The 23,313-nt window shown below is 37.7% G+C and overlaps 1 protein-coding gene across 4 annotated transcripts in view; it reads right to left on the bottom strand.

The window, feature by feature from the left end:
* Positions 1-23,313, bottom strand: part of THSD7A (thrombospondin type 1 domain containing 7A) — a 319,576-nt gene that overhangs the window by 117,028 nt on the left and 179,235 nt on the right. For all 4 annotated transcript variants that reach the window (XM_036328030.1, XM_036328032.1, XM_036328031.1 and 1 more), the window contains 2 exons: positions 19,762-19,917; positions 17,470-17,682 (listed from right to left, as the gene is read on the bottom strand). In XM_036328030.1, the coding sequence (XP_036183923.1) occupies positions 17,470-17,682; positions 19,762-19,917 (369 nt within the window). The remainder of the gene's footprint in view (positions 1-17,469; positions 17,683-19,761; positions 19,918-23,313) is intronic.

The raw sequence follows: 23,313 nt of genomic DNA, 5'->3' as shown, positions 1-23,313 counted from the left end.
GAAAATTGTGCAAAGGGCTAGCCCTTGCAGCCCCGGCTGCCTCAGCAGGCCCTCTCAGCCCCTAGCAGCCTTGGCCGGTCCCCTCTTAGCCTTGGTTTCATCCAGAAGGTCATTTGGCTGTTCAGTCTAATTAGTATATTAGCTCTTTACTATATAGGATATATATACACACACACACACATACATACATACATACATACATACATACACTGATTGGCCAGATTATTATGACCGGCAAGATTATTATGACCACTCCATCAGTACTTCATTGACACTTCCAAAAATACTAAATATTGAAAAACTTCCTAAGCAAATACTCTCAAGGTTTTATTATTATTATTATTATTATTATTATTATTTGCATAACTAATTCACTTCATTGTACTGATGGGGTGGTCATAATACTCTGGCCAGTCATAATAATGTGGCCACTCAGTGTGTGTGTGTGTGTGTGTATGTGTGTATGTGTGTGTGTGTGTGTGTGTATCCCATACATTGGTTACAGGTCCTCTTAATATTAGTTCTAAGCATTTTAGCAATCAACACATCGGAGGATTAATTACAGATTCATCCTGTGATAGGACAATTTTCAGAAGAGGTAAAACTGTTCTTGATTTAAAAACATAAGAAATTTTAAATTTCTTCCTACAATTTTTATAAAGGAGATGATACATAATGTAATGCATAAATGTGACTACAACAACCTGAACATGCCTTTTGAGATAGTGCCTTCATATAGGCACTGTTGTGTGAAACAGCTTAATGTATAGGCAATTGTATAAAGAAACTTATCATATATTTTCCTATGTAAAAATGCATTACACCTGATCATTATTTTCTAAAAGGATTTCATAAACCCTTTTTGATACACGGTTGAGCTGTATTTATATTAGTCCTAAAATTTTAGAGTTTTTAAGCTCTTTATGTCTAAAATCATTGGGTATTACCAGAATTGTGGAAAGGAGAATTAGGGCCTGACAAAGAATTATTGATAGTAGTCTTCCATGATTCTGATGGGGAAAAACTCAACTGAAGGAGAGTAATAAGTAGGTGGAGCTATTTGCCAGAGGTCATTTGTAATAACATATTCATATCTTCTGTTATTACTAGGACAGAATTTCTAGTTAGAAACCCAGAGTCAGAGCCTGCTTTCTCCATTATCTTTCAAACATCCATATTTACCCACAGACCAACAGGCAAATGCCCAGCTGAAGTAGGTCACTTAACCTAGATAGAAACTAGTAGAAATCAATGTTATTTAAAATGTTCTTTGGGTAAATATGTAATCTCATTGATTTAGACAAGTTTTCTTTCACACACTCTCATCTTTATAGGTGAAACTTAACGCTTACATACTGTTAAATACTCTTTTTAAAGTATTTTTCTCATTTATCCATGGGATTTGCTTTTTTTTGTTTAATGGATTCTATTTTTGGTTGCTATCATATAAGATGATCTGAGACAAAACCTGCAATTGACAATTAAAGAATTTTGCTCTTATTAGGGACTCGTATATCAGTATAAGTAAATTATTGTAAATAAAAGATAAAATAATGATCACTTTAGTGCTAAAATATCAAATATAAGAACTAGATTAAATGAAGGCTATGAAAACAGTAACATATTTTTTTAAGTATCTATCAGCCCATTGCTTTCACTTTTCTTAGGGTAAGAAATTTACTGTGGTAATGTTTGTTTGGTTTCCACCATAATAGGAAAGTTCTTGGAAAATATCAATAAATACCACACATTTAAACAAAATATCAACATGTGCATACAATATTTTTCTTTTTTTAATCATTCACTGTCCCTTATTCAATTCACTATCCCACTGTCTCATTCACCGGAGGATCTGCAGTAGGGAATTTTACATATTTTTGTAGAATTTTAATGCCAAGGCAATAATGGGATTATTATGGTTGAAAAACTCAGATTAACTCTTTTAATACCCAAACTACAAAGAAAAGTTACAGAGAAAAATGGTACTTTATTAGTAGGAACACAAATTCATAAAAAAGACATTTTCTTAAGACCTAAAGATAGCTAACACATAATTTTCAGTTGTGTGTTGATTTTGTACCTGATGAATGATTTAAAAAGTTTAATGAAATATATAAAACTACGAAGTAGCAGAGTCATTGCTAAAAACTTGTCTTTCTTATCCCTGATCTCTAAAAATATGGTTTGACTTTACATTAATCTATTGACTTTTTCTTTTAGAAAATGAGGATCTATAAAAAGGAATAGCAACAATCGTATCTCCCCCTATCTTTGTTTGAGAGCTTCTTTGTTCTACATAACAAAATTTTCAAATCTCTACTACAACAAGCAAAGGAAAACTTTATAAATAATAGAAGGATACACAAGCTTCTAGATGGAAAGATTAAAAACCATAAAATATGTCAGTTTTTCCTAAATTCATTTAAGATTCCCAGAATCCAAGTCAACAATTACAAAATAAAGTGAATTTGTAACTTGTGCAAATGACTAATCAGTGAATTTTTATAAGTATGGAAAATAGCAAAATGGCTTTACTAAATATCAGAATAAATGACTAAACTATGGAATATTGATCTAGTTTTGATGAAATAACAGAATAGACAAGATTACCAGAAAGGTCAGTAGACCAAATTACATGGATAGTCCTACTATGTAGTAATTATTAGAACTAGTACATTTTACCGATACAAAGATATTTTATTGTTCTCTACTGTTTCTTGTAGTCCTTAAGGTCTTCTTTATTGGCTAATTCATTCTTACTCCTTTAGTACATGCTGTATACAATTTTTTTTCTATAAGAATCCACATTTAGCCGAAACCGGTTTGGCTCAGTGGATAGAGCGTCAGCCTGCGGACTGAAAGGTCCCGGGTTCGATTCCGGTCGGGGGCATGTACCTGGGTTGCGGGCACATCCCCAGTAGGGAGTGTGCAGGAGGCAGCTGATCGATGTTTCTCTCTCATCGATGTTTCTGGCTCTCTATCTCTCTCCCTTCCCCTCTGTAAAAAATCAATAAAATATATTTAAAAAAAAATAATCCACATTTAGAGTACTATTCCTTAGAACAGATTACTAAAAGTAGTACGGATTAGCATATTTGAGATTTATAACATACTAGTATATTGTTAAACAACATTCTAAATACCACAATAATTTAAAATTCCTCCTCTTCTGTGTAAGAGTGTCTATTTCATATCACTGGGTGCTCTTTTTTAAATATTTTATTGATTTTTTACAGAGAGGAAGGGAGAGGGATAGATAGAAACATCGATGAGAGAGAAACACCCATCAGCTGCCTCCTGCACACCTCCCACTAGGGATGTGCCCGCAACCAAGGTACATGACCTGGGACCCGTCAGTCCACAGGCCGACACTCTATCCACTGAGCCAAACCAGTTAGGGCTGGGTGCTCTTTTTACTGACTTTATAGCTAGGGAAAAATAGATACTCTCATTAATTTGCATTATTTGTTGTCTGTTTCTATGAGCTTTACTTTTTTTGCTTAATAACTTTACTTTTTTCACCAAGCTCCCCAGCCCTCTCTCCTTTGACAGCTGTCAGTCTGTTCTCTGCATCTATGAGCTTGTTTCTATTTTGTTTGTTAGTTTATTTTGTTAATTCGATTCCACATATAAGTGAGATCATGTGATAGTGATACTTGTCTTTCTCTGTCTGGCTTATTTTACTTAGCATAATACTCTCCAGGTCCATCCACGCTACTGAAAAAGGTCAGATTTCTTTCTTTTTTTATGGCTGAGTAGTATTCCATTGTGTAAATGTACCACAGCCTTTTTTATACAATCATCTACTGATATGCCTAGACCCCAGAAAACATAGCTCTAAACAGCCTGAATAGCCCTTGAACTCTGTATTTCTCACCTTACAAAAGGGGTCAATCAAACCAGAATAATGGAGGTGACTCTACTTCAAAAGAATTACTGCCATTCTCTTCCATGAGTAAGGTGAAGGTGGAAAGGAACAAGGAATTACTTAATTCTAAATGTATGGTCAATGCATACCCCCAAACCAACGTGAAATACAATTTTGAGAGTTCCAAAACAAAGAAGTGCTCTTTCTTCTGAGTTTAACTAAATGATTATGGGATTATCCTAAAAGAAACAGCAGCAACCAGCCCTGACTTTCTTTATTTTAGCCTGAGATAAACTTTTCCATATTCTGGACATGAAAGCCATATTCTTCATGCACATTATTATGCTGTTCACATTGATATTAACCTTTCTATTGACCAAAGCTACACTTTAAGCTACCAGTAAATCCATTTTAAAAGGCTTTAATCAAGTTACATTAAGGGAATATTACTGTGAATGAAGGTGAAGGATACTTTTATGACTCAGATGAAACTTTGGTTTGTATTTTTCCTCCAACTGCAATCAATAGATTGAGTATAGTTCACCTACACAGCACTATCTATCCTGTTAAGAAACAATATTATAAATGAATGTATTAAAAAACCATAAAATGCATAAATAGTCTTCATATCAAATTGAAACTATAAGAAAATCAATTTTAAACTTAAAAATGAAAGAATAATGAACATCTTAATCATTGTTAATAAGATTATAGATCAATTCCAGGCATGTGAAACTTAAAACAACCTATTACTTATAAATAACAAAATTAATTCAATTATACTGTTATTTTTTCAAGAACTTCTGGCACATAAAATGTAATACTTAAAAATTACAGCTTTCACCACTATTATTGTGATATATCAATCTTTAACCTTATTATGAAGATGTCAGAGGTATGTGTGCATGAAGCTTGGATATAGATTTTACCAATAATTACGAAATATATTCTTTTCACTACATTGTCAGGGACTCTTAAAAATACATAAAAAGTAGTCTTCAATATAACTTCTTTCTTAATTTACTTGCTATATTATACTAATTTGGATCATTCCTTCTTTACATTATGACAACCCATAAAAGGTCTTTCACATAAAACAGACTCTAAAACATATGGATAGATTTCCCACTTTCTAAATTTACTGTGTGACAGGTGAGCAACATAGCATCAACATCACTGGTTAAAAACAAATTTCATTGCTATAGAAACCTCAAGATTAAACCTAGATCAAATTTTGTTTCATAGCCACACTTGTTGGTTTAGTTTAAAAAAGAATAAGTGCATCTGTTTCAACCTCCCTTCCTCTCTGCTGTGGCTAGGAGTTCTATTTCCAAATGATCTGATCATACCACTTCCCTGACAGAATACTTTTAATTCCAAATAGAATGGAATAGAGTCTCTTAACTTGGCTTTTTTTTATGATCTGGTACTCTCCAAAAAGACTCATCTCCTCCAACTTCCCAAACACAAATTCTGCAGTGACTTGCCCAAATATTTGCAGCTCCGCCAACATCTCAAGTTCTTTCACACCTCTCTGCTTTTGCATAGCTGTGATTTTAGCCTAAAATATACTGACCTTCTTACGAATTTTATTTATCCTTTGCATTAACACCTAAGTCATCACTTTTCTAAAGCCTTCAGTGGCCTCCAAGGTAAAAAGTAAACCCTACCCACTCTGCCCCTTAGCACTCTGAACATATCTCTAATTTAGAAATTATTGCACTATGTTAAAACAATTTGACTACATATTTTCCCATCTCCCACTACATAGTGGGTGCTTGTTGGACAGAAACTGTCATTAATAATATGAATATCACCAGCACAAGCTACAATGCCTGACCCAGAGAGGCACAATAAATGTGGAAGCAATGAATGAATGTGTCTTGGTAGAAGACTCTTGAAAATTTAACCAATATTCAAACCAATTCTTTATTTATGTAATCAGAACATCTCTAGAGGGTTCTAGCTTTCTCATGGAATGTAACCATCTGCTGGGTTCTGTATCTTAGCAAAGCCCGAAGGAGGCTTTCTGCATACATTTCTTATTAAAAATGCTAATGTAGCTTTGGATCAAAGTTGAAATTTTGGAATCTTTTAAAAAAAATGTTTTTATTGATTTCAGAGAGAGGAAGGGAGAAGGAGAAATGGATAGAAACATCAATGATAAAAGAGAATCATTGATTGGCTGCCTTCTGCTTTGGTAAGGACAATGATATTTTCTCATCCTAACATCAAATGCTCTGCAGAGACAAAACAAGTCCCTCTTCTTTCAACCAGATAGTCACCTGCAGCTTTGCCACTGAGAAATCTTCTCAGAAATTAACTTATTTGGAAAGGCCACATTAGACTCTTCTTTCATATATTCTAGGAGTTTTGCAAATGTTGTCATAGACAGATTCTTTTTTAAAAATGGAGAGTGGTTAATTTCTTACAGGCGAATTTAGTATACATCTGAAAATAGAAGCTCAGGTAGCCACTCATTTAAAGCAGGACCTTTCTAATCTCTTTCGGTATCAGACCTCTTTTTGGGTAAAAATAATGAAGAGACTTTACTGGTTGAAATAATAGCTTCAGGTAATGATTAAAATGGCTTCAGGGGAAGACAGAGCCAATGGCTCAAATGACACCAACTAATACTTCCATCTCTCCTCCTGCCTTTAATATCATCAACTTTATGTGGTGACTCTGGACAGTTCCAGTGTCTCTTTTAGTTATTTCTGCCCAAGTTCTTGGGTGTATTTTCTGTTGCTAGCCCAAATTAGGTCATATGTTCATCCTTAATGCAGTCACGATGGCCAGGTAGATGAGTTACAGCCTTGGAGGAGAAATGAGATCAATCTCAGCAAGCCTCGTGAATAGGTTTAGTTTAGGGGACACATGAATTTCTTAAAGAAAAATCTGAGGCACAGTAGATGAGAGAAGAGAATGAATGAATGTTGAGGAGGCAAGCAACATATAATTAATATATATATCTTTTAAATTTTTAAACAATTTAGCAATCCCTTTTGATGAAAGATTTATAATTTTAAGGTACAGGATAAAAGACTTAAAATTTTTATTAGTTAATTTTACTTACATTCTTCTCTATCCCTTTTAGGCCATTGGCCAAAATGAAAGCTAAGAAAATGCACTGTATTAATCTTGTGGCTTTTTATACAACACTAGAGGCCTGGTGCACAAAAATTTGTGCACTTGGGGGGGGGGGTCTGCTCAGCCCGGCCTGTGCCCTCTCACAGTTTGGATCCCTCAGGGGATGTCCACCTGCTGGCCTCGGCCCATGCCCTGGGGGATTGGGCCTAAGATGGCAGTCAGGCATCCCTCTGGCAGCCTGGGAGCCCTTGGGGGATGTCCACTTGCCAGCAGGGAGTAGGCCTAAGCAGTAGGACATCCTTAGTGCTGCTGAGGAGGCGGGAGAGGCTCCCACCACCATCGCTGTGCTGGCAGCCATCAACCTGGTTTGTGGCTGAGCAGAGCTCCCCCATGTGGGAGCGCACTGACCACCAGGGGGCATCTCCTCCATTGAGCGTCTGCCCCCTGGAGGTCAGTGTGTGTCATAGTGACCAGTCATTCCCAGTCGTTCTGCTGTTAGGGTCAATTTGCATATTACCCTTTTATTATATAGGGTGGAGGCCTGGTGCATAGGTGGGGGCTGGCTGGTTTGCCCTGAAGGGTGTGCCGGATCAGGGTGGGGGTCCCGCTGGGATGCCTGGCCAGTCTGGGTGAGGGGCTGATGGCTGTTTTCAGGCTGGTCAAGTCCCCCAGTGGGGACCCTCACCCCATGGGATTGTGGCCAGCCTGGGTGAGGGGCTGAGCACTGTTTTCAGGCTGGCCACAGCCCCTTCAGGATGAGGGTCCCTGCTGGTGTGCCTGGCCAGCATGGGTGAGGGGCTGATGGCTATTTGCAGGCTGGTCACACCCCCTTCAGGGTGGGGGTCCCCACTGGGGTGCCTGGCCAGCCTGGGTGAGGGGCTGATGGCCGTTTTCAGGCTGGCCATGCCGGCAGGCTGGAAGGAGGTATCTGGGATTTATTTATCTTCTATAATTGAAACTTTGTTGCCTTGGTCCAGCTCGAAGCCTGGGTTGCCCCTGGCAACCAAGGCTCCAAGCCCCTCCTCGAGCTGAGGCCACACTGGCTGGAAGCAGGAATCTGGGATTTATTTATCTTCTATAATTGAAACTTTGTAGCCTGCTGCGGTCCGGCCCCAGCAGGTCCAGGGGTCCCCAAAGGTGTGGACGGAGTCGGCGAAGAAGGAATGACACGGAGACAGCGTTCAGTTGATCAGCAGCCTAGCCAGGATCTCTAGCCAGGATCTCCAGCCAAGTTCTGGTCTGGATCTCCAGCGAAGTTCTGCTTAGGATCTCCAGCCAGGTTCTGTGTCCATGTTCTCTTGCTAGGTTCTCCAGGTTCTCCAGCCAGGTTCTGTAGCCATGTTCCCTCGCTAGGTTTTCCAGCCAGGTTCTGTCCAGGTTCTCCAGCCAGGTTCAGTCACCAGGTTCTAGTCAGGTTCTCTTGCCAATTTCTGTAGTCAGGTTCAGTCCAAGATCTTTTGCCATGTTCTCTCCAGCGAAGTTCTTCTGTCTCTAGGTTCTGTGTAGGTTCTGTCTTCTTAGTTCTGTGTTCTAAGTTCTGTCTTGTTACATCTGTATTTATACCAGTTGATTCCAATCCTATCAATCTCTATTCCAAAGGTTAGGGCGTTTCTTATCTCCATTCCAGGGAGTAAAGATTATGTAGCTTAAGCATGATTGTTCGTAGTTAAAGTGATTAATTACCCACCTGGCACTTTAGTTAAGAGGTTTTATTCCCTCCCTAACTTCAGGGGAAAATCCCTACCTGGGGAAACAACCTTTCTCAGAGACCTTGGTTAAAACACATAGTGCCAAGAAGGTGAGCAAACATATTAAGAACAGTATGCCATATATGCCAGGTCCCTTGAAACAGCAAGCATGGACCGGCTCCCGGCAGTAGCCTTGAGCGGAGCTCAGGGTTGGCAGGGCAGGTGAGAAGCTTAGCATCCTCCATTGCTGGGGCAACCTAAGCCTCCTGCTCGCTCCAGCTCAGTGGCAGCCGCCATCTTTGTGATGGAGTGAGGGAGTGAGGGAATGACGGAGTGACGGTTAATTTGCATATTAACCTTTTATTAGATAGGATGCCCTGTTTCAATAATAAGTGCCCCTAATATATAAGAAATCTCAGATTGAGAATCATAGCTAAATAGCATCTCCTCTATTACTTCCTAATGTGGATTACTGGTGAGTTTGGGGGGATTATTGGTGAGTTTGGGGAAAATATATTTCCCTAGCTTTCACTTAATGCAGTCTTAAAGTTCAAAGATTAATACAGATTTCTTTTCTCATTGTGTTTAATTGTCATTCCACAACCATATATCCTGATCTTATATAAATCAACTTAAGTCTTATTTTTAGCTGTAGTCAGTGACTTATCTTCCTAAGAAAACTGCATGTTCCTGATATGACACACTCAGTGCAATAGTTAGGTCACACAAATAGAAAAATACACACTCATAATCTACTTTAAAATTAATAGCAATATGTTACAATAATTAATTTCATAAATTTGGTGAAACAATCTTAGTTCTCTTCAAAAGACATGACTAGAATTGTAATTTGAATCAATACAATGTGTCAAGTGAAAAAATATAATTTAGATTTGTTTTGCTTGTGTAACATGTGAAAAAATGTTCTATTATGAAATTTTACTGTTATATACTTATTTTATAGTAGTTAATAGAACAGGAAGAATGCACTGATTTCTTTAAAACTATATACACATTCTTTTAAAATAAGTTTATTTATGAGGGTGTTATAGTAGAATATTTATGAGGATGTTATTTAATAAGGACATTATAAAAATAAAGGATAGACTGTAAATCATTTGATCAGTATGGGTAAGTAGTAAAATTCTTAGTAAAATAAAAAAGAATGGTCTTTGTGCTTAGTTAACTTTTTCACTATTGAATTCATCACAGAAGAATGATAGTAACAATGATTACTTAAACAGTATTTATTATGTGTCAGGCACAGTTCTTAGCACTGAACATATATTGACTCACTCATACTTCACAACAATGTTATGAGTAGGTAATTTTACTATCCTTATTTCACAGATGAGGAAACTTAATCACAGAGAATTTAAATAACTTGCCAAAGAAAGTTATCTGAACCTAGACCCTGTGCTTCAATGACTGGGTTCCAGAAAATTGAATCTCAACAAAAAACAGTCTAATGATAAAAGCTTTGAAAGAAACCCTCCAGATTATAGGTTTTTATGTACATTCTGTTTATCTTTTTTTTCTCTTTATGCAAATTCAGTAGCTCTTTTGCTCTGGTGCACTGGGACTTGAGGGTAATGGAATGTGAAGGTACTTTGAGATAGTAATAGAGTGTGCAATCTAGTGTCATGCTTTATCTGATATCTGGTAGATAAAGCTTAAATTTTCAGTCAGTACAATAACACAAGTTTACTTAAGGTGAAATTGAGTAATTTCCTAAAAATATGTGATGTTTAGGGATAAGAGAAAGCAAGAAATTATTGATGAATCAGAAACTTACTGACAATCTGTTATGTAGAGCACAGTGCTAGGAAATATGTCTACAAAAATAAGTCATGAGCCTGACTCCATAGTAACTCCATAGAGGGGAGGATGGGTAACAGGAAAGGATAAATAACCAAGTTCTATAAAATATACAATGGTGTAATAAAGGATAGAAAAAGCAATTGGTAAAGTGGGCAAAATAAAATCAGGGGAAACATTCTATGATTTCTCCAGTGGCTTTGAACTTTATGCAAAAAGCAACAGGAAGCCAGCAAGAAATTTTAAGCAGCTAAATGGCATGATGATGAAGATAGGATTTGTGGTGGGAGACCCGTGACCCCCCCCCAGAAAGGAAAACCTGATCTCAGTACGTATACCAATATCTCTATTAACTACCTACCCCTGTTCCTCCCAAATAGTTTAATTCTTCTAAACTAGCACACACCCTTCCATTGTTCAACCCTTACCAAAGCTTCATCTCTTCCCTGAGTTACAGCAACAGCCTCTTCACTTCTCTTCTCCTTTAATGTTTAGTCTCAACAAAGCAACATGAGCTATTCTTTAAAAATATAACTCAGTTTTGGTCACTCGCCTGCTCAGACCTCCAATAGTTTTTATTGTATGATTTATTGTCCTTTTCCTCTCAAAAAACCCATGATTAAAAGATAGCATTAAATTACTTATTTTGAAGTGCACAGGTAACTTATGACAAATTGCCCATGGGAGAAAAACAGCTACTCTGAAAGTAAGTGCTCAAAGTAAATGTGTGAAAAAAGTAGCCACACCCCAATTTCTGTACCCAAAAACCAGATGCAGATTATGAGAAAGTGAAATTTAAGCGTGACGGTATAATTGCATGAGAATTAGGGTGGCCTTGGATGCTGAGGGATTATATTTTGCATGTGGAGGAGTAAAAGCAATTGTGATTAAAAGTGGACTGCAGTAAATTAAATTCTCTGCCATAATTCTTTGTAACATCTCTCATCAAGAGGTACAGCTTATGTCCCTGCCCATTATAACTGCGTCAGTCAGCACCAACTGCAAAATACGGGAAGGAGGCCACCTTGGACCTTCAGTCATAGTCCAACCTCCATAGGTGAGCCCAGGGAAAGCCTGAGCAGGAATTCTCATTGGTTTTGGGTGCAGCCAGTGAGTTTGGAGGTGGCTTGTTACCAGTAATAGTTAAATGACATAGGGCCTGAGAGGTAGGAAGAGAATCTAGAATCAATGAGGTCATGAGAGGACAAAGTCTGACAGGAGATAAGCAGAGTCACAAAAAGACAAGGGGCCCACTGATGTAAGAAATGAGGTACATCTGGGTTATTTTTGTTGTTTTCCTTTATTTTTCTTTCTTTTTTAATTGAATTTATTGGGGTGGCATTGGTTAATAAAATACAGGTTTCAGGTGTACAATTCTATAATATATCATCTGTATATTGTATAGTGTATTTACCACTGCAAGTCAAGTAAGTCTCCTTCCATCACCATTTATTCACCCTTTACCTTCTTCTACCTTTAAGTAGTTAAAATTAGTTATTAATTTTAATCATCAAACTCCTGCCCAATTTGATGGAAAGATGTGTTTTTTATCCCTACTGGGCTTTTTACTGACCCAGCATTTGACCAACACTGATAAAGTGCAAGGCTGTTTTCTCTTATACTTGCCATTTGAAGTAGCAGTTAACACTTACTGGGAATTTATATCATTACTAAAGGCTCGCTGCATGTAATTTGTGCACTCGGGGGGGAGGGGGAGAGGTCCCTCAGCCTGGCCTGTGCCCACTCACAATCCAGGAGCCCTTGGGGGATGTCCAACTGATGGCTTAGGCCCACTCTATGGGGAGTGGGTCTAAGTCGGCAGTCGGACATCCTTATTGCTGCTGTGGAGGTGGGAGAGGCTCCCGCTACTACCACTGCACTTGCCAGCCTTGAGCCTGGCTTCTGGCTGAGTGGTGCTCCCCCTGAGGGAGCGCACTGACCACCAAGAGGCAGATCCAATGTTGAGTGTCTGCCCCCTGGTGGTCAGTGCATGTCATGGCAACCGGTTGTTCTGCCGTTTGGTCAATTTGCATGTTAGCCTTTTATTATATAGGATCATTAAGTGGTAAGTAAATTATTGGTTACTTAACTTTCATCTGAGGCTTTAGCTAAATCTATACTACTTAAAAAAAAGAAAACTCTTTCTAAAATTCTATTTCTTTGCTAAGGCATTTTGCTATGCAAAAGAACATGGGCTCAATCCTGAGAGTTTACAAACCCAAAACAAACACACACAGAAGACAGATCACGGTATCTGATGTCAGATTTTTTAAGGCCAAAGTAAAATTGTGATTACTACAAACCAATAGTGAAAAATAACCCACTGCCTTAAATTAAAGAAAAATTTCATCTTTACAACAAATTAAATAGAGAATCTCAATTCAGTTATAGGAAACAAACTCCTGCCAACATTGTTAGATTATCCTAATTGTAAAGTAAGAGACCTTAGATTTAAGCATAATATCCAACCTAATTATATTCCAAACACATTAAATAGCGGAGCATTCTACAGGAAGGAAACTTAGTTGATTTATTGCTTAAATTATGGAAAAGCAACTCAGTTATAGGGCATATTTTTGCATTTAAAAGATCAGCTTTTTCATGTAATGGCTGTGTAATTGGTGTTAAGAAGCAGATTCCAGTTCCAGAGAGTGATCATGCTTCTGAAATTGCATTCTCATCTAGCTCTATACATATGAATTGACATTTTTATTTTGCTTCTTTGTTCCCCCTTGTCTTACGGGTTTCTCCTGGGAGTGCATCCTGAATGAACCCTGTGTATCCTAACCCTTGACCTGGCCTATGATTCTAGGAGAGTTTATGTATATCCTCGATCAAGCAAAATATTAGTCTCAACGATAAATTTTATAATTTCTCTCTCTCTATTACTGGTGTTTTGCTCCCTCTCCTCTAATAACAGAGTTGGGTTTTAGTTGCAAAACCCAACCTATTGTCATTTGCACAACCTTCACTGGACAGCAGAACCATCCAGGAAGCTTTGTAAAAATGCAATTTTCTGGGACTTACCTTAATAGTTTGTAATTCACTGGGCCAATAGAGAAGACTTAGAAATCTGATTTTACAGCATACTTTTAAGGAGATTCTGATACTGGGGGAACTAGGACACTCTTTACAAAAACAGATCTAGCTTCTCACACAATAAATTGAAAAATGTCTGCATATAATGAATTCACATGCATAAGGTAAGATATCTTATATCTATTTACATATGATTTATAAACATCTAATATTATCTCAAGTCCTTCTATCTGTACATGAGGAATTGGTTACTGGATGCTCTTATTAATCCAATACTTTCTAACCATAGTGATAGGACACAGTGGTGTGTTACAATCAGATTTTAGGTACATGATAAAAAATTGGTTGTTAATGACATTTAAAGTCAGTTACTGGTACTTTTAACCAATAAGTTAGAGTGATTTGCAGTTATCCATAAAATGATATTCCCCTTTATTTGAATTTTTATATGCCTTACCCAATGGAAGAGGAGAGAGTTGAACCAGAGCCACAGTGCTTTAAGAATAGCATAATACACTCTGAGAGTCCTGGCCGGTCACTGCTCTTGCTACTGCACCATTAATAGCCATGTAAGAATGAATTGTTGTAGCAATTTATTTCCATAGAAATGTAATTGTTTGGTTTCATAAAACTCTGTTAAGCATAAACAGGAGTCCTCTACATGAATGTCCCTATGTTAACTTTTACTAATGGGTAGAAAAAGAAGAAAGGTGGCATAGAAGTTGCAGGCATTTCAAAACTGCTGAGGTTCACGGATTTTCAAAAAAGTACCAAGACAAAATAACAAAACTGTGGTTTTGAAATTGGCACAGAGAGGTGTCAGTACAATGACACCTGAAATAGAGCCCATGGTAATCAGATATGGATGGCATCATTTATTTTTTTCCACAGAGGGGAGGAAAATATGAAAACAATATTTGGTTACGGTCTCCTTAAGAAATCAATAAGACAATAGATTTTCTTTTTCCCACTTTCAGCCTAATAGTCTTGCTTAGTTTTGTCTCTAACCAACTGATTTGGGATACAAAATACTCTTGCCTCACCAAATTTACACCTTCAACTGAAACAAGGGCAAATTTTGCAAAATCTAAAGTAGAGAAAATTTGGGTTTTCTCATTGATCCAATCCTGGCTCACCAACTTACCACCAGACATTTGGAGTAAGTAGTTCCTGTATTTGTGCTCAGAGATCTAAAATTGCTTTTTTGAGCATCTTTAAGTTGTGATATTTTTTTCTATTACACATAAAATGTTTCTGAGTTCTCTGAATTGCTTCTGTTATACTTCTCTACCTGCCAGAGAATTTACATAGGACTCCTTCCCCAATCCTACTCCTTAGAAGACACTGGAGAAATGAAAAAAATAAAAATAAAAAATAAACCAGCACCAGCAAACCTTAATGATCTCTGGAAGCCCGGAAAAGAATATTTCAGGAAAAAAAATAGATGTTTTAAATGTTTTAAGGTCATTAACAAGGTTGTAAATTTATGGGGAATGTGGGAGGTAAAAAAAAAAAAGTATTTTTATTATTTTCTGTATTCATAGACTCCAATTCCTCATTTCCCTAGCTGAGCTTTAACTTAATTATAAAACAAAATCTATAGTTGCAGCCAGGCCTAGAGGTAGAGCCTGTACAACTAATCAACTTTAATTCCCTGGGTTCGATTTAATTATAAAACAACATTTGGTGCAGCTGCTAAACACTTACTAGGTGACCAACCACATGGTAACAGTACTGGAGGAGTATTTACAGGGCTCCAGTTTTTGCTCTGCTTCTATCAGCTCAATTATGGTTCAATTATATAGAAATTTGAACAGCCTCTAGGATATACAATAACAGAGAATTTTCTTGATTTTATACATCCCTGTAGTTGAGCCAGTTAAAATATTGAGCTGCACTACAACTAATTAATGCCAGGATGTAAAATTTAATGATGAAAGAGATGTCCTAATAAAGGACAATAATGACGAATCCAATATCCATAGCGTACATCTTACCATTTTTTATTCCTTCTTTCTGTGCAATAGATGAAGTGAAACCAGCTTATATGTAAAGCGAGTTATCAGTTTGCCTTTTAAGTTATAACATACATCACTCTTCAATATAACCAGTCATAGCTAACTCATTCTTTTGCTTGTTCTTTCATGTTCCACAAGACAACTTAAGAGGTAAATATCTGTGTTACAAAATATTTTACCTGACAAAATTAGAATTAAGCACTGATATTTTTTAAATAGCTAGTTCCTCTAGTATATTTAAGATATACCCAATTTCCACAAACATGCAGGAAGAGCACAGCAATAAGTGAGATCTGATTTTTCATCTGATAATATTTGGGCAAAGGTTTCATGGGCAATTAGCTTTTCAGCTCAGCATTTTTAATTTTATTTTAGCTTGCCCAAATATACCACGTACATGGGATCCGGTTCCTCCCTCGGTCTACAGGAGGACAAAAGAAAATTATTTCAATTGAGGGGAAAAATCAAGAAGTGGTATCAGTAAAGGAGTTACCAATGATGCCAAAATAAATATGACCCTTACTGCTTCTACAGCAGCTCAGAAGGAAACACAGAGGGTGCCATCGAATCCAAATGAGGATTTGAAGTGGGTGTATAAGTGCAACAGAAAGTGTTTCTTCTGCTTTCTTTTTTCCTAGATGTGAATCTCCTTTTTTAGGGCAGAACTGGGTAAAAAGCTAACGAGAGGCTGGATCCTATTTAATTGTATCTACAGAGAAAAAAAGAAAAATAGATGACCTTCAGTGCAAACTACCGGATCAATGATCCCTTTCTTCACCTTCCAACCGCAGGCGCTGGTGTGGATTTTACCTGGTGCTGTCCTGCTTGGCTACCTTGGACTCTGGACAAAGAAGACGCTGTACGTTTCAAAGTCGAAAGGCTAATTTCTCAGTGCTGACAGTGTCTGTCATTCTCTTACCCCAGAGACTATCTTTCTCTACTGAACAGTGACTGCCTCACAGGAGGAAGCAGTCCTGCATGCTGTAAGAAAATGGGATAGGAGGAATTATGATGGTTACCAGATGTCCCAGTGCCCCTGAGGGCGCCAGAATGCTTCCGCGTGTGCTGGAAACAGTATAAACTGTCAGACCACAGGCCCCTGGGGCACGGTGCTCATGCTGCCCTGCTGTGCAGAGTCATAAGATTCGAGAGTGGGAAGGAGCCTTAGAGATGCTCTGAGCCAGGGGTTTTAAACGATGTCTGGGGAAGGTCTGTTTCCTAAGTGTGACCCAGGGATTGCTGCAGAGTAAGGGGATCTCCTTAAAACAGTCGCAGCACTCTTGGAAAGAATGTAAAATCTTATGTCAGGGCTAACAAGACAGGATATTTTATCAAACAAAACTCAGTTGTGAAAGTCCAAGGCAGCTCAGGAAAAGAACCGTGGAAAATCACCATCCCAGTGGCTGTCTGACATTCCCAGAGGGGAGGCCCTAGAGCTCAGAAGGTTGATGCAGGAACTCGAGGGTGAGATAGGCCCAGTGGCTCTGGAATCTGGAAATTAAATTATATCACTAAGCTGTAATATCAGGATGTGAAATAAAGCCTTCTCAAGACAAGTTAACCAAACCTTATAACGCTTCTCATTTTCTTTGGGGGAAAAAATACCACTTAGAAAAATGTTACCTTTTCCCATTATTTTAAAATTTGGCAATTTAATACATTATTGGCCTAATGATGATTTAATTCTTAGTCTGTTTTACCTATTTTCAAATGAAAAAAATACTGTGGTTGTTCAAAGAACCTCTTTACTGCCACCATTAGGAAGGAAGAAGGGAGGGAGGGAGGGAGGTGGAAGGAGTTAAGGAAAGAATGAAAGAAGCAGCAGCTATTTCTGTGTTCTTAAATGGAACCAATTATGATGAGAGAAGATGAGAGAGATTTTTATCACAGGGTAAAGCACAGGGTCAAACAGACAATCACACAAGCAGGACAGATAGGTCTGTCTCACCATCACTGTTGATGCAGACAACCTCCTGGACTTGAGCGCCTGGACCACACTCTTTTCCATTGTCTGGTTCACAGTCTCCAAGCCTCACTGCTTTCCACTCGTAGCAGGATGGCTCCTCACAGGGAATGGCTTCCAGTAAGTGAGGGCAGCTCCCAGTGCCCCCCGAGCCTCCAGGGGGCTCATTGGTAATGCGCCGCTTCCTCAGTTTGAAACCTGATTTATTGGGGAAGGAAAATATTTATTGCTACCATGGAGGGTTGAATATTGTAGAAGGCTGAAAAAAATCCAAAAAACTCGGAGTGAAAGGTGGATGAGGTTAGGAGGTATAAATCATATCTGCTTTAATCACTGGTATATCCTCAAACTCTAGGCCAGTGGTCGGCAAACTGTGGCTCGAGAGCCACATGCGGCTCTTTGGCCCCTTGAGTGTGGCTCTTCCACAAAATACCAACTTCTATGCATGGGCCACGAAGTTTCAATCGCACTGTACAGTGGGGCCTTGACTTACGAGTTTAATTCGTTCCATGACGGAGCTCGTAACTCAAATTACTCGTATGTCAAATCAAAAGTGAACGAGTGAGACACGTGATGCTGGGCTGATATTGTGGCGTTCACTGTGACGTTCGCTGCGCCAACTAGCGGTGGGGTATCTGAAGTTGGCTCGTAGCCCAAATTTTAGCTCGCAACTCAAAGCAAAAAATCGTCCAAGAGACGGCTCGTATCTCGAAAAACTCGTTAGTCGGGACACTCGAAAGTCAAGGCCCCACTGTACATGCGTGCCCGCACGTGGTATTTTGTGAAAGAGCCACACTCAAGGGGCCAAAGAGCCACATGTGGCTCGTGAGCCGCAGTTTGCCAACCACTGCAGGCTAATGTGAGTTTATTAATAATTCATTAAATATATAAATGAATGAATAAACATAATGGCCAAAGAGAAACTTTTGGTGTTAGCTTACTATAGTAAAAATAAGGCAAGACATGCCATCTATCTCCCATCACATCCTCAAGGGCTGTAGGTAGGGGGAGGAAGAGAGAGAAAAAGAGAGATCTAGATTGATTTTGCTTGACTTAGAAAGTCTGCAGTTATAAAATATTCAAAGAAACAATGAAATATCAAGCTATTCAGAAATATTCATGACCAGACAAAAGTGCTATTCAAATTCTTCAATACTACCGCATGATTAAATCTGAAAAGGAACTTCTTATAAGTTGAACAGTCCCAGGAAATTGTCCCTTTGAGACTTAGTTGATTTTGAACTCCCTGGAAATTAGAATTAGGGATATAAACCATCTGGACTCTAATGAGTAGTCAAAGTCCTGTTCTGTGCCTTCGTAGCACATAAGTGTTGCCTTTCTGACAATGTATAACAAAATTCATGTCTGTTGCTATGTGAACCTGTTGGAATCTCTAGGACACTACCCTTTGAAAGAAAACGGGGAAATGATTTTCATTACCTGATCATGTTAAAATTATCCCACCATGCTTACCACATAACAAGACACTGCATTTATTCTACTCTTCCTAGAATTATCATTTGCATCATAAAATCAATAGCATTTTGTTTTTGTTTTTATCTTCAGAGTAATGAGTTCTGTTTACTGGGCACTAGCTACGGGTCAGGCACTGAATTAAGAGCTTTATGCCGAAACCGGTTTGGCTCAGTGGTTAGAGCGTCGGCCTGCGGACTGAAAGGTCCCAGGTTCGATTCCGGTCAAGGGCATGTACCTGGGTTGCGGGCATATCCCCAGTAGGAGATGTGCAGGGGGCAGCTGATCGATGTTTCTCTCTCATCGATGTTTCTAACTCTCTATCTCCCTTCCTCTCTGTAAAAAATCAATAAAATATATTTTTTAAAAAAAAGAGCTTTATGATTATTATCTCATTGAATCTTTAGAGAAAACTTGGGTGGCAGATATTATTACATCCCCCTCAAAGATAAAGGGACAAAGATTTAGATAAGTTAATTAACTTATCTAAACAATATAAGACTGAATAGGGTTTCCAATCCAGGTCAGCCTGACACCACAGCTAATTATAACCACTGTGCAAAATTGCCTTAGACATTCTCCATCTGTTGTCTAAATTACCAAATATCTTGCTTACTTCAATTTCAATCTTCTGGTACCATCACCAGACTAGGTTTATTCATCTTTTACAATCAATACTCTTTAGCCATTCTGGAAAATATCACAAATGAATAACTACAAGAGAAACAGAGTAGCCTTTTTAAATAACTCATGGTTTGACACAATTGATGAGAATTCCAAGTATGCCATGTTAACATTACATACCTTTTTTGCCTTGCTGGTCATTACAGTTTTCATAAGTACAAGGTCCCCAAGCTGACCACGGTGAAACCTCACATTCAATTGGACAGGGGATGTGGCACAGCTGTGTGGTGTTAGGAACAGGGCCAGTGCATAATTTCAAATCCACTGGTTTGGAGGCTGTTTGGAGAAAAATACAGAGATTCCTTAAGAATTAGACAAGTTGTTATGCTCAACAGCCTGATTGTTCTGCATGTATGGAGAAGGAAAATGCTTAAAGAAGTGCCAGCAAAACATTATTCCAATGCTTCTCAACTACGTCCTGAGAATAAAAGGAGAAGGAATGGAAAGCAGCAGGATGGTGTAGTCCAAGGGGATGGGCAAGAAGTCTTGCAGATTGTTTGTTCACCAGCTTTACCACTAATTAGTCATGCAATTGATGATGCGGGGTCTAACTTTCCTAGGCAATAAAATAATCCTTAAGGTCAATTTAATCCCTAACATTCTGCAGTTAGAGTTTAAGAAAGTGGCATCTACTTTAGAGGACTGAAATAATAGGAGGGAGACTGCAGCTTTACTACATATGGAAAAAAAATATATTGTGGCTTCTGGTGGAGCAGTCTCCCTTTCCTTTTGGTCCCAGAGAAGTAACTGGTGGATGTGATGAAGGAAGAGCTCATGCCACCAAATGGGGCATCTCTCTTGACCTCCAGCCGCATGAATCACCAGATACTTTCCAGAACTTTTACTGAAAACATCATCTGCCTATGTGATTCAAATCTCAGAATTGCTAAGAAGGCTAATTTATAATTGTCTATGCTTGTTCATAAGTTGGCCAATAAACTATGGATAAGTACTGCTTGCCCTTGCTTCTCTTCTATGATGATGTGTGCAGTTTGGCTATTATTTACAGCAAATGCATTTGACAGTTAGTGTAAATGACTAAGTGAGAAAGATATTTGCTACATATACAGCAGAAAAGAATCAAGTTTAGGTGTGTATTGTATCCTATATAGCTGTAGTTATTTTGTTGTAAACATTTTAAGAAGTAAATGTTTTGGACACCATTTCCTTTAATAAAAGCTAATTTCCTGTTTCTGTCTGATAATTTAGGACGCCCATACCTGTGGCACGAAGGACAGAAATAAAAGAGGTCTTAGATAATTCTCATTCTCTTTATGTAAAGAACTATCCAATTCCAATTGCATGGAATTGCATCTAGAAGCTCACAGAAATTAAAATAATTTAAGCTATATTGCCCTAATTTTTAAATAAAAGTACTAACTACATCAGCTTGTAGTTCAACCTCTAAGGCAAACTGTGGGTACTTTCTCATCACTCAGCTTCCTGCACTCACAGAGACGCTCACTCATCAATGCTACCTGAAGGCTCTTACATTACCACCTCTTCTGCCAATCTGACAAAAAAAAAGGTAATTTTGATTCATTCACACTGGATAACTATTGTTGTATTGGCTTTTTTTTTTTTTTTTTTTTTTTTTTTTTTTTTTTTTTTTTTACAACCTAAGGGAAAAGAGATCACTGCCCTTGACTAAACAGTCAGGTATTGCATGTTTTAAAAATTCTTGTGGCACACCAGTGTGCCTCTAGTGGTAGAAAAAATCGCTGGACTAGCATTTAAATGATAATTGTGTCTATGTCTCCATTTTTTTTTTTCAGTTGACTAAAAGTAATTTTAAACATTATGTTGTTTTGAAACTCATTATTATAATGGGAGTCCTTTATGCCTGTAACTGTGAGGACTGTTATAGAGCCTGAAAAATTTATTTTATATATAAGGTTGAAAACTAGGAGGGAAACGGGGTTTTATCAAGGGAACAGGTTAAAATATTGTGTTTTTAATTCCTGGCCATTTTCATTATGAGCATAATGTTAGCTTTCAGTGTATTTTGAATGAATTCATAGAATAATCAGTCACAGAAATCTTCTGGAGCTATTATGAGAGAAATGTGTTGAATAAAGGCTTGAGGAAGTATTGCTTAAAGCAAAATACTCTTGAGATCTTCTCAGCTGCTAAACTACTCAAGTCAACACAGAGATAATATAGTTCTTGAAAAAGAACCTCCATTTTATAGATGTCTTTATAGAATATATATAAAAGTTATTTCATCAATCAAAGAAACACAGGAAGAGAGTACATATTTCTGTATGATTCTATTCCTTTGGTGATTTTCATTATAGGTTTTTCTTGTGAATAGGGTACATATTGATTAATGTAAATCTCAGATACTAGCTGAGCTCCTCAAAAACTATAAGTCAATTACATTTTTTTGCAATTGCCTAAGGGTTATTTGGAATAAGTGTAATTCAATGAATGAGGTAAAGGACAGGCCCTGGAGACCTTGCTGAATCCCAGTTTAATTTGTGGATAAAATTCCTGTAGTTCTGTATTACATAATGTAGTGTTATTGCTGATCATATATTCTCAAAAACTAAGATTTGAATTTTCTAGAATAGCCTATTCATTATTCATTTTAATTATACTACCTAAGGAATTGTTCATCCAATACAGGCTCCAAAGAAATACGTTCGATTTTTTTAAAAGTCTTATTGTTGGATCTCTTAAAAATAAAGGATAAATGTTATTGATCACTTTGGAATTAAAGGGTATTCAATTATATTTACTTTGCATGCTTCATGGGGTTACAAAAGAATGTTTGAACTTTCCGAAACTGGCTAAACAAACAAAAAAATAAGACGTGCATTTCTGCAGGTCCAAAATATGTTTGTACTCTTATGTTTGTAGCATTACAAATGGGAAAAAATCATTATAGGAAGCAAACTTAAGACTTCTTTACAGCAATGTGGTCAATGAGGCATTCTGAAAATATATCATGTATAACCCCTAAGAACAGCGAATGTGTTATTTTAAAATTTGAACATTTTTTTAAGTTCTTTATTGATTAAGTTATTACATATGTGTCCTTATCCCCACATTACCCACCACACCCCCACTCATGTCCTCACCACCCTATTGTCTGTGTCCATTGGTTAGGCCTATATACTTGCATATAAGTCCTTTGGTTGATCTCTCCCCCTTCCCCCACCCTTCCCTACCTTCCCTCTGAGGTTTGATGGTCTGATCAATGTTTCTCTGTCTCTGTCTTTGTTCATCAGTTTATGTTGTTCATTATATTCCATAAATGAGTGATATCATGTGATATTTATCTTTATCTGCCTGGCTTATTTGACTTAGCATAATGCTCTCCAGTTCCATCCATGCTGTAAGAACTCCTTTTTTACCACAGCATAGTATTCCATTGTGTAGATGTACCACCGTTTTTTAATCCACTCATCTACTGATAGGCACTTAGGCTGTTTCCAAATCTTAGCTATGGTTAATTGTGCTGCTATGTCATAGGGGTGCATATATCCTTCCTGATTGGTGTTTCTAGTTTCTTGGGATATATTCCTAGAAGTGGGATCACTGGGTCAAATGGGAGTTCCATTTTTAGTTTTTTGAGGAAACTCCATACTGTTCTTCACAGTGACTGCACCAGTTTGCATTCCCACAAGCAGTGCACGAGGGTTCCTTTTTCTTCACATCCTCGCCAGC

This window comes from Myotis myotis, unplaced genomic scaffold (assembly GCF_014108235.1).
Source record: "Myotis myotis isolate mMyoMyo1 unplaced genomic scaffold, mMyoMyo1.p scaffold_m19_p_11, whole genome shotgun sequence".
In the NCBI taxonomy this organism is placed as follows: Eukaryota; Metazoa; Chordata; class Mammalia; order Chiroptera; family Vespertilionidae; genus Myotis; species Myotis myotis.
Note: the sequence above shows the minus strand (reverse complement) of the source record. Positions and strands in the feature narration are given on the sequence as shown.